General features: G+C 39.9%; 1 protein-coding gene across 3 annotated transcripts; it reads right to left on the minus strand.

Moving 5' to 3' along the window:
- Positions 1-146: 146 nt before the first annotated feature.
- Positions 147-11,629, minus strand: LOC111402362. 3 transcript variants are annotated; one of them, XR_002704234.1, is made up of 9 exons: positions 11,360-11,629; positions 11,173-11,257; positions 10,011-10,052; positions 8,852-9,020; positions 8,195-8,247; positions 7,833-8,093; positions 1,604-1,650; positions 939-1,001; positions 147-592 (listed from the first exon to the last, which is right to left on the minus strand). XR_002704234.1 is itself a non-coding variant. In XM_023030600.1 (9 exons), the coding sequence occupies exons 1-8, from the start codon at positions 11,608-11,610 to the stop codon at positions 947-949; spliced, it is 924 nt and encodes a 307-aa protein (XP_022886368.1). In that variant the 5' UTR covers positions 11,611-11,629; the 3' UTR covers positions 147-592; positions 939-946. The 3 variants fall into 3 exon arrangements, 2 of the variants coding, with proteins under 2 accessions (XP_022886368.1, XP_022886367.1); XM_023030600.1 differs by having other exon boundaries at positions 7,869-8,093; positions 8,195-8,244; XM_023030599.1 differs by having other exon boundaries at positions 7,869-8,093.
- Positions 11,630-11,635: the final 6 nt, after the last annotated feature.

The following is an 11,635-nucleotide window of genomic DNA, read 5'->3' on the forward strand; positions in this document are numbered from 1 at the left end:
CAATGGAAGGCTTATTTCGACAAAGATCCTATTACATCTACAAATAAGTGCTAATTTATTTTCTTTAATCAAAGACTATTTCCACTAAGGCCAAAATCTAAAATAGAATATGCTTTCCAAAATTCCAAATGACATTTATAACGGACTAAAAGTAGTATTTCTACGTAACAATAATCAATTAGTGGGCACAATACATTTGGCAGACCTCAAATGGTCATGATTGAATACATGAAAGGAAGACCAACCCCCTTGTGTTGTGCTTCCCTAGTTCTAAGCCTAAAAACATTATTTATTAGTATAAAATAAAGTGTAAAGATACATATTAATTTTATTTGTAAAAAATGAAATAAGTTCCTAAGTTTCAAAATATCCCAACATATGTATCAAAATAAGTTAATTCTTTTCTCATTTTAAGTAAGAAAAAGGTGCTCAATATAACCGGTGATTACATTATTGATATCATATGAAGCATTTACTATTATTTTTCAGGGTCAGCATCTCCATTTCAACAGGTATTATGAGCAAACATTAGCATTAGCTTCACTTGCAGATTCGAGACATTATCACTGTCCAAGACTCCATAGGGAGGAACCTGTAATCATCAATAAGAAATGTGAATATTTTTGAATATCCAATTAACCCAATGGCAGTTCTCAGTGAAATGGATCCAGAAACAGAAATCCTGTCCATAGAGAGTAAATATATTACTGGTGTTATACAGAAAATTATGCTTAAAAAACTATTTGAGCCAAATTCATTATTGTCAGTCAATCTCAGATGACATTAGTTTAAGAGTTCGAGCAGGTGTGAACAACCAGGGTTGAACAATAAATAAGGTAAGTGCACCATTTTTTATCAAAATCCCTTGCAGCACAATCGTTCAGGTTGACAAACTGATTTCTATTTAGGCCTGGAAGCACGTGTTGCATTTTACTTACCAGCGGCTTCAAGAAAGGTTAACGTGCATTTCCTCTCCTACAATAGCAAATATTTCATCCAACCTGTAATGAGAAGTTACCAGTAAGAATATCGAGACAGTCTAAGCCATGACAATCAGCATTGATCACAAATTACATCAAACAATATTCTCTTTTGCCCTTTCTACTGAATTGAAGCCAGAAATATGGAGATTTAATCCCATGGTATATATACTCTGTACAACAAAAATAATTTGAATTTCATCTACTTTTTAGCTAGATTATTTGAAGATTCACGAAGGAATTCCAACCCATAAGTTGAATAATCCCAATTAGTAGACTAAGGACTTAAACTTTGAGAAAAGCGAGGATTTCTTTGATTGGCAATTTCTAAGAATGATTCTAATTTATGGCGCTCTAGTGACAATTTCATGAGCAGAAAACGATCACTACCACAGGTAAATATTTCAGTACCAGTGTACCACCCTTTGTTGGTCTAGGGGAACGGCAACATACAACATTGAAGATCATAAATTACTTTTACAGTATACATGTTACAATTCCAAAACTAGATATAAAAAAAGCATATATGTAAATAATCAACTTCAAGACCTGCGAAGCCATGCACTAACCATAGAATCAAGTATATGAGCAATAGCATATAAATCTTTTAATGATGATTTTACCTGCATCTATCTATATTCACCTCTGCAAGCCAGGTTGTCAGATAAACCTGTAGTTCAAATAAATAAGCTATTAGGCCTCTATTTGACAATCTTTAAAAATTTAAATTATTTGCTACAGTATTATTTTTCACCACACATTCGCACAATAAATTATTCTACACACAAACTAATAAAATTTCCTTACTTTCTAATCACAAATTCTCCAAAAATACTATTCAAAACTCTTTAATTTTTCAAATAATGGGTGTCAATGGGGTTCAAAGTTATCTGATTCAATCTTTATGGGGGTGAAACCTGCGAAATGGAGCTCCCCTCACAATCCAAAATAACCCAGCCACCACACCCCCACACTACCGGCGCCGGCGACCAACAGTCAACATTAGGGAACGAGTTTGAAACCTGCGAAATGGAGCTCCCCTCACAATCCAAAATAACCCAGCCACCACACCCCCACACTACCGGCGCCGGCGACCAATGGTCCGGTAGGCACCACACAACCGGCCTCACTCCACAAATCAGCCCCTCCAACCATCCAGTTCACACACAGGCGCAGTTTACTGTGGAAACCCTAGCGCCGCCCAGCCGTTTTCCGCGAGATCCGGCCAGATTTCGAGGAGACGCGCCTCACCGACGGCCTCAGCAGGGACTGGCGACCCCTGCCGGTGTCCTGCCTCCCACACGCGCCGCTCCGGCTGCATGTCTGCCGGCGCGTGGACCCGCCGGGAAATCTGCAGCAGCAGCCTGCTGTCCCGAGATCAATCGGCTTGTCCGTTCCTCCATTTGATGAATTGCTAGTACACAATCAGGGGAAAAAATTGGCGGATGTGCGTAGTTTGGTATTCAATCATCGTTTCAGAGTGGAGGCGAAGGACTTCGCAATATCTATTCACGATTCTGGCACTGTTAAGTTAACAGAATGGGGTTCGAACTTATCGGATTCAATCTTTATGGGAAGGTATGGTGCTATTTGGATGGTGAATATGGTACACAGATTGAGGAAGAGAAGTGAAGTTGAGGAATGTGTTTTTAAGTTCAATGAGTCTTCAAGAGCTTTCTTGGCACAACGGTGTGTGAACCATCGAGGCAGATATTTAATGATAGCACAATATGGGGAGAGGCGTCGGAAAGGAGTTGTCATGATACCAGAAGGTGCAAATGGAGAGGGATGGGAGTCGGTCTTGCAGGTGTTTCAAGCAGTTGTTGACTCATTTGTTGCTAGGGATAAGGCCAAACGACAAACGGTGATTGAACGAAACAGACAAAGGATGACTTATGCAGAAATTACAGCAAACTCACAGACCTCGGAGAATGCCAACCAACGGATGCTTCAGCAAAAGGAAAGGAGAAATAAAGTCGGTGATAATGAAGGTCACGACATTTGTTTGAGTAGGGTCGAAATAATGACCCGTGCGCAGGAGTTGAAAGGAGCATTAGATGAATTACTTAGACTGGTTGGAAGCGGGCCTGAAATGGAGCCCATGAAATTGGTACGCTGTCACAAGTGTGGGGTTGAGTTGGATGAGGATCAAACCGGTGAAATACACGTACCGGGATTGACTCATGAGGAACTACCACCAATTACAGAACATGCAAAGCAGGGAGGAGATGAACATTGTGATTCTCAGGTGAGGATGGAAGCGGGATACCATGAAAACGATGACGGGGTTGACTTTGTGAGGGTCAACCGAACTGAAGTAGACACAGGGATTGCAGTTGAACGAGAAGAGGAACCGCTATCTAAGGAAGGGGAGTTCAGTATGGTGAACTTGGAGAAATTGTCAATGGACACAATGAAAGAAAACAACGATACACAGACGACATCAAGGATTACGAACATTTATAATAGGAGGACAAAAGATAACGATATGGGGACCAAAAAAGCTTTGTTGTTATGGGTAGGTGGTGCCAAGAAAGGAGAAAGTGACAGTGACATTATACTAGTGGTGGAAGAGAAAGAACGGTCCTTTGATCATCTCGAGGGCTATCAGGGTGAGGATACTTCAGGAGCTGATGTGTTAGAAGTTGGTCACCCACCTTCAAACTAGGTGCTACAAAAAATTCAGGAATTCAGTGGCGTGTCATGTGATGGGTATGAAAGTAGATTGTTACAATTATTCGAGGAGCTGGAGGCTAATAGGGGACAAGACATCAGTACACATGGAAGTAAATTAAGAAAAAAGGGTGATCGTGAACTTAAGAGGCTCGAATGGTCAGTAAACTATGCTGGTAAGGGTGGCGAGTCCAAGAAAGGAACAATGGGGAGGGGTTATGGAGTGTTACAATGATGCCAAAACTCATTAGCTGGAACGTAAGGGGTCTCAATGAGGTTAGTAAAAGGCTTGGTGTTCGTCATTTGCTAAGAGGATGGGGGGCAAATCTTGTTTGCCTACAAGAAACTAAGATGGAGTTTATCTCAAGGGCGGTGATTCGTAGTTTATGGGGAGGAGATCATGTTGGATATCAGTTTTTGGGGTTCAGGGGTTTCAGGAGGCGTGTTGGTGATGTGGGACACTAGAGTGTTTGAGATGAAGGAGGTGAGTATAGGGGTGTTCTCTACATCGATTTCTTTCAAAAATTGTGAGGATGGATTTCAGTGGATGTTCACAAGAGTTTATGGGCCTAATTCTGATGACAGTAGAGTGGGTTTGTGGGATGAACTGGCTAGAATGAGGGCTTGGTGGAATCTCCCTACATGTATTGGGGGTGATTTCAATGTGATTCGATTTCCTTCGGAGAGGTCGAGTGGTGGAAGACTAACTAGGGCAATGGAGGAGTTCTCAGATTTTATTAGGGAGAATTTGTTGGTGGATTTACCTATGATTGGGGGAGATTTTACCTGGTCATCCAATCGGGATCGACCCGTTCTGTCTCGTATTGATAGGTTCTTGATTTGTGGGGAGTCGGAGTCTAAATATTCAGATGTCACTCAGAGAAGATTGGGGAGAGTATACTCGGATCATTTTCCTATTATGTTATCGGGGAATAGAAAGGGTGGTGGAAGAAGACCTTTCAGGTTTGAGAAGATGTGGTTGATAGTAGAAGGTTTTAGGGAGCGAGTACAGACGTGGTGGACTTCCTATGAAGTCAGTGGGTCTCCCTGTTTTGTATTGGATCAGAAGCTAAAGACGTTGAAAGAGGACTTAAAGAAATGGAATGAGGAAGTTGTAGGCAATGTTAACTGCAATAAAAATCAGTGTCTGTCAGAGATAGAGGAATTGGATAGGCGGGAGGACAGTCAGGGGTTGACTGGGGAGGAGAAGGAGAGACATAGAATATTAAAGGAAGAGATGGAGAAGGTAGAGATGGAGGAGATTAATTGGCGACAGAAATCTAGAGTTACTTGGTTGAAAGAGGGGGATAAATGCACTAAATTCTTCCACAGGGTCGCCAATTCTAATAGGAGGAACAACTCCATCACAGTTTTGGAGGTGGACGGGGTTACCTATGAGGAACCACAGGAAATTGAAAGCCAACTGGTTAATTTTTATCAGAACTTCTATCGGGAGCAATCTGAATGGAGGCTAGAATTGGAGGGATTGCACTTTTCTACGATCAATGAAGATGATGCCCGATAGATGGAGAGACCATTTGGGGAGGATGAAATTAAGGAGGTCGTTTTTAGCATGAACGATGATAAGGCCCCAGGACCGGACGGTTTCTCGTTCTCATTCCACAAAGCGTGTTGGGATGTGGTTCGACTGGACATTGTGAATACTTTATCTTATTTTTTTGAACGTGACAGATTCCAGAGAAGTTCTAATGCCACATGTATTGTGCTCATCCCTAAGAAATCGGGAGCGACTGATATTAAGGACTTTCGACCCATTAGCCTTGTCAGCGGGGTGTATAAGATTATTTCGAAAGTCCTGGCAAACAGATTAAAGGAGGTACTAAGAAAAGTAGTGTCCAAATTTCAGAATGCATTTGTAAAAGGGCGTCAGATTTTGGACTCTGTGCTTATAGCGAATGAATGCATAGATTCAAGAATGCGCCTAAGGGCCCAGGGATGCTTTGTAAGCTAGATATTCAGAAGGCTTACGACCATGTGAATTGGGATTTCTTGTTATGTATGCTCAGGCGCTGTGGCTTTGGGGATAAATGGTGTAAATGGATTCAATTCTGTATTTCTACTATTTCATTCTCAGTTTTGGTCAACGGAACACCAGAGAGTTATTTCCGGAGCAGTAGAGGCTTGAGACAAGGGGATCCATTGTCCCCATTGTTATTTGTTATTGTGATGGAGGCTCTCAGTAGGATGATTGAAAGAGCAGTGAGAGCTGGCTTGATAAGGGGTTTTATGGTTGATCAATTGCAGGTGTCTCATCTGTTATTTGCAGATGACACGTTGATCTTATGTGATGCAGATGTAGAACAATTCAGGAACTTGCGCCATCTACTCTTATGTTTTGAAGCGGTGTCGGGTTTGAAAATCAATTTGGGAAAGTCTGAGGCTATTCCAGTTGGGGAGGTCAATAATGTCGAGAAGCTGGCTGATATATTGGGTTGTAAGGTTGCGCAGTTGCCGATGTCATATCTAGGACTCCCGTTAGGGGCACGATTTAAAAGTACCCATACCTGGAATGGTATTGTGGAAAGGATGGAGAGAAGGTTAGCAGGGTGGAAGCGTATGTACCTTTCTAAGGAAGGTAGAATTACTCTCATTAAATCCACTCTCTCCAATCTCCCTACTTACTTTTTGTCATTGTTCCCCATTCCGATTGCAGTGGCAAAGAGATTAGAGAGGCTTCAAAGAGAATTTCTGTGGGCAGGGTTGGGAGAGGAGAGGAGACTCCATTTGGTCAATTGAGGAGTTGTTTGTTTGCCGATGTGGATGGGGGGTCTTAGGGTGAGGAGCCTTATGTTGTTCAATAAAGCCTTATTAGGCAAGTGGTTGTGGCGATTTGGAGTGGAGAGGGAAAGCTTCTTCTGGAGAGAAATAATTGGGGCGAAGTATGGTGTGACCGATGGGGGATGGTGTACATTTGAGGATCGTGGTTCTTATGGGGTGAGCTTGTGGAGGTATATCCGACGGGGATGGAGTGCATTTTTGGACAAACTAAAGTTTGTGGTTAGAAATGGTAATGAGATTAAATTTTGGGATGATTGTTGGTGCGGAGATCAACCGCTGAAGGAGAGATTCCCTTCTTTGTATCGTATTGCCTCAGTGTCTACTGCCATGGTGAGTGATCTCTTAGACATTCATAATGGGAGCTATAGCTGGAATATAACTTTTGGGAGGGATCTTCAGGATTGGGAATTGGAAGATTATTCGCTGTTTATGACCATTGTACATGAGGCCCAAATTCGGGTTGGAGAGAGGGATTGCATCAGGTGGAGGACAGCACAGGATGGCATTTTTTCGGTTCACTCGTACTTTGGTTCCCTCATAGGATGTGTGAATAATTCATTTCCCATGGAAGTTGGTATGGCAGTGTAAATTGCCTCCTCGAGTGGCATTCCTATTGTGGACAGTTGTGAGGGGACGGGTCTCAACGGTGGATAATCTTCGTCGTAAAAGCTTTTATGCAATCGAGTGGTGTTATATGTGCAAGAAGGATGGGGAGACAATCGATCATTTGTTCATTCATTGTGATGGTGTACGTTGGATTTGGAACAGTCTAATCAGTTCACAATCTATGGATTGTGTGATGCCTCATCGTATAGAGGACGTGATACGGGCATGGCGTAGAAAACTTCGGGATAAGGATAGCAAACTAGCATGGCACCTTATCCCGGGCTGCATTGTTTGGTGCGTCTGGAGAGAAAGGAACAACCGTTGCTTCGAAGACCAAACAAAGGCAAGAGAGCAGATAAGAGAAATATTTTACTTTAACTTGTATTCTTGATTTAATGCTGTGGCTAGAAATCCTGTAGATGGGTTGCCTAATTTCATATTTTTCCTTAATAGCTTAAAGTGATTGTACACCCCCCGTGTATTCTCTTTTAAGTAATAAAATTATTCGATTACCTATCAAAAAAAAAAATAATAATGGGTGTCAAACAGGGCATAGATATAGTCACAACACATACACATACACAGGCTAGAACAAACATGTCCAAACATTGAAGGAGAGAAATACATTGTTATAATGGATGTATGGTATGGTCCTGATTTAAATAGGAAGTGATCTTTTCTTCTCCTTTTTAGCATTTTAGACCTCTCCTTTTGGGTACAACTTCCTTCTTTAGACGAGTTCGGGAGCTATTTACATGTGAAAAAACAATCTACCTGCTACAAATCTTCAAGTCAAACAGACCCCAGTACCTGTAGAACATCACTATCTGCCTGGTGTTTAGATTGCATTGAGGAAGTACTAGATCGGCTGCTCCTAAGACTTGGGAACACTGGTTCACAAGCTTCTTCTAAGTACAAGTTACACGTGCTTAGATCATCAAATTCTCCCTCATAGAATTCATCCGACCAATGCAACTCAATCTCTTGTAAAACTCTTTCATCAGAGATGGACAGCAACTCCAACACGAGCAACCTCTAGAGCAAATGTAGCAATTTGAGAATACAATCAAGAGAGGTGATATCAAGTGTTAAATTAAAGAAAATGTCCTTCAAGAGGCCAACTAGGCTCAGTTCACCTTTAAATTTAGTTCTGACGTGAACATTTGTACAACTTCTGATGCTAGTTCTTCTGACATCATTGAAATTACATAATGGTAAGATTGATCTCGTATTTCCATGAAAAAATAAGTCAACAGTTCATGAGTAATAAGCAATGTTATCCAAAGCATGTCGTTTTGTCCTATTCATAATCCCTTGATTTCAGAGGTCAAATGATTCAAATATTAGGACGAACCTCTCACAGACAATTGAATGCGGAAATGATGACCAAAATAAAAAAGTAAAAAACAACAAGGATTCAAGTATGCATGTGATGAAGCATCTTGCTAGAAACCTGAAAACACACTTCATCATACTGTACTGTACTCTTTTTTGGTGCCACAGGCAGAATATACTCGACGCATGTCAAAATAAAAGCATCCTCCTTCGTGGTAATGTTCAATTTGATACCATAAACATAAAAAAAGTTCCATCTCCGCATTATTATTTTGGCCTATAACTGAACAAAATAGTCGAGTCTGAACAACCACTTTAGCTCATATTGACCAACATTATTTACTGCATATATGAAAATGTTTTCTATATCTAATAACTTGGTGTTTCTTCAAACAAGTACGGCGATGGTATAGCACCAAAAAGACATACTGAGTCTGAAGTCGTAAGAATGCACATACCAAAAGCAGCAATTGACCAAAATGTGAAAACTGGTATTCCACCAGCATCACCACTATCGTTGTCATTCTGAGAGGAGCAAGAGAACTGAGCTAATGGACTAGTTCTTGAACCTTTCAAATAACACCTCATGGATCTACTAGAGTTGACCATACGAGTCACAATAGCTACCTGTAAATTGTTGATATGTAAATATGTTGCTGCTGAAGACTACTGCAAGTCCTTCGATAAGAAGGCAATGACATAAATAAATAACATAAAAAGGTTCATACTTCTGGAAATTAGATGGCCTTAGATAATGTATAAAACCAGGTAACTGATATCAAAGAACTAAATATTCCAATTATTATTGCATGGAAAGTTTTTTGCGGCAAAAATACATCAATTAACATTTCCTTTGTTCCACATCCGCATTTTTTACATTCTCAACGACAAAACACCCATACAAACACCTTACGTGAACATTTATTTCAATTGTCTACACTCAATGCCTTGACACATAGCTTGTCTCGTAATAGTTTCATTAAACTTACCGTTTATTTAGTAGATATATCTCGAACATGTAAAATGTATGTACCACTTCTCCATTTTACTATAAATCTATCCATTATATTCTCTTCAATTCCTCACTTCTAGTTACTAATTAAACCTACATCTTAAAACAATCTCTCTTTGAGATAATATGATACTCCGCTATGATTCTACCCACGGTCAAACACAATTTTAAGTTCTTTGATAGTAAATGCTCGATGTCACAACGCATAGCAAATCTAATGTTGTATTTACCTTTTACACAGTAGCTAAAATACTTGGAACACACCTCTATTTTGTGTGCTTGCTTTGATCCTATACATTTTATTCTCCTCAGTTCCTAATTTCTTGTTATTAATCACACTGACATGCCTAGAACAATCAGAATAAATTTCACATAAGTATGACACTTTTTTATCTAAAATTTTTTAAGCGTAGCACACTCTTTCTAACATGACATCCTTTTTCAAGAAGGTGCATTCAAATGAAACTGAGGAACTTTAGCACGGACATTAAGATCATGCATGATAATACATACACGTACAAGAAACAAAGGAATCCATGAAAAAGAAGCAGCACATACATTTGTTTATATTAATCACAAAACCAAGAATGATGGAGTACAAGTACCATATCTTTGTAACACGATAAGAGCTTACACCTGTAAAGCTCCTGAGAAGAGAAAATGTATCAGATAAAGAAAGAGGTAAAGTTTTATGATAAACTAGATTTATCTATTCATAGTTAAATGCATTGCAAGATTAACCATTGAGTATTTTAGAGTATCTTAGAATAAGATAATACTTTTCACGCGTGTGACTAAGTACTTCTTGACATCAAACCAATATGAACTTTCACAAGTATGATCAGAAAATGAAAGTTAATCTCAAAAACAGTATATTTTTAAATATTTAGCTTTAAGTATGAGGAGGTGCGAGTACATTAAACATAAACAGGGTGAAAGTTGATCCTACTCTGGAAGAAGAAATCTCATTTAACACGTATCCTAGTAGAGACACCACAAGTGTATTTATTAGAGAGCAGGAGCCATCAAACTGTTGACCATTATTCCCATTTTCCATGCCAAAATTTTCTACTTTCCCAAATTTTGTGGACATGCTCATCTATAATCCTGATTTCTCTATAACTTCAGCACTGTCCGCTTGATAGCATTGGTTTCTTAAAATCCTGGCACCAAGAGACCAAATGCGTCTTTGAATCTCTTTAGGAGCACGGAAGGCACGCCTCCAGTTTAACTTACAAATTTGGCTAATTTAAAACTTATGCCATACAAAATATATGCAATTCATACATATCAATGCCTAGGATATTCGAATTTTGATCATATTCATCATCTTCATCCACTATTAATCATATCAATGTTTAAGAAATTTGTTAACTCGGTACAATCTCAACCTCACAAGTGCAATAGAAGCCTAATCCCCAATTGTAAGTACCATCAGTGGCTCCCACAACCCCCTTATTTGGCACAAACTAGTTCGTTGAACCTGCTTCAAGAATGTAATAATCTGATGTGAAAACTAGCTTCCAATTCTGCCATGCTTATTACAAGATAATAATATATACGTTTCCAAATAATTTTATAAATTATCATTGTGAATTTTCTCCTGATGACACGATATTCAGTCATTCTAATATGGCCGTTTATTTAACTGTTTTCTTACACTCTTGACTCCACGCACGTAACTCGAACAAAGAAAGGACCTAAACATGTTGTAGAATGAACCAAAGATGGTAATTGACAAGGGAAAAAACAGAATTAATTATGAACCTGTTGCTTGAACAATTTCTGACAAGCTTTCGTCCGAATATTTGGCATGTCACTTAGCACACCCAAGTCCATCCCATTCATGTACCTGTAAAAATTCAAAAGTACAGAGTATACAAGCCAAATCTTTCCAATTCACTCTCACTTTAGTCCACCGTCAAATTCACACTATATATGAATGTATGCTTACTTTTGAGACAGAAAGGAGTTGACGAGGGAGATGGCGTGTGAGCGGGCGGAAGAGGACGAAGAGCACCAGTCCTGGAAAAGGGCAAGCAGCTTAGACCATTGGTTCCTGACGTTTCGCTGAGCCGCCGGTTTCCACAGCCGAATTGCCGAGGATGGCGCCGGCGCCGATGAAGGAGACGACGATTGCTGTGGTGTAAAAAATGGAGGCTTTGTGACGATGGGACTTTGAAAATGGGATTCACGGGGTTCCATCGTGAAAACAGATAGGGAGTGGAAC

This window comes from Olea europaea, chromosome 10 (assembly GCF_002742605.1).
Source record: "Olea europaea var. sylvestris chromosome 10, O_europaea_v1, whole genome shotgun sequence".
Classification (NCBI taxonomy): Eukaryota; Viridiplantae; Streptophyta; class Magnoliopsida; order Lamiales; family Oleaceae; genus Olea; species Olea europaea.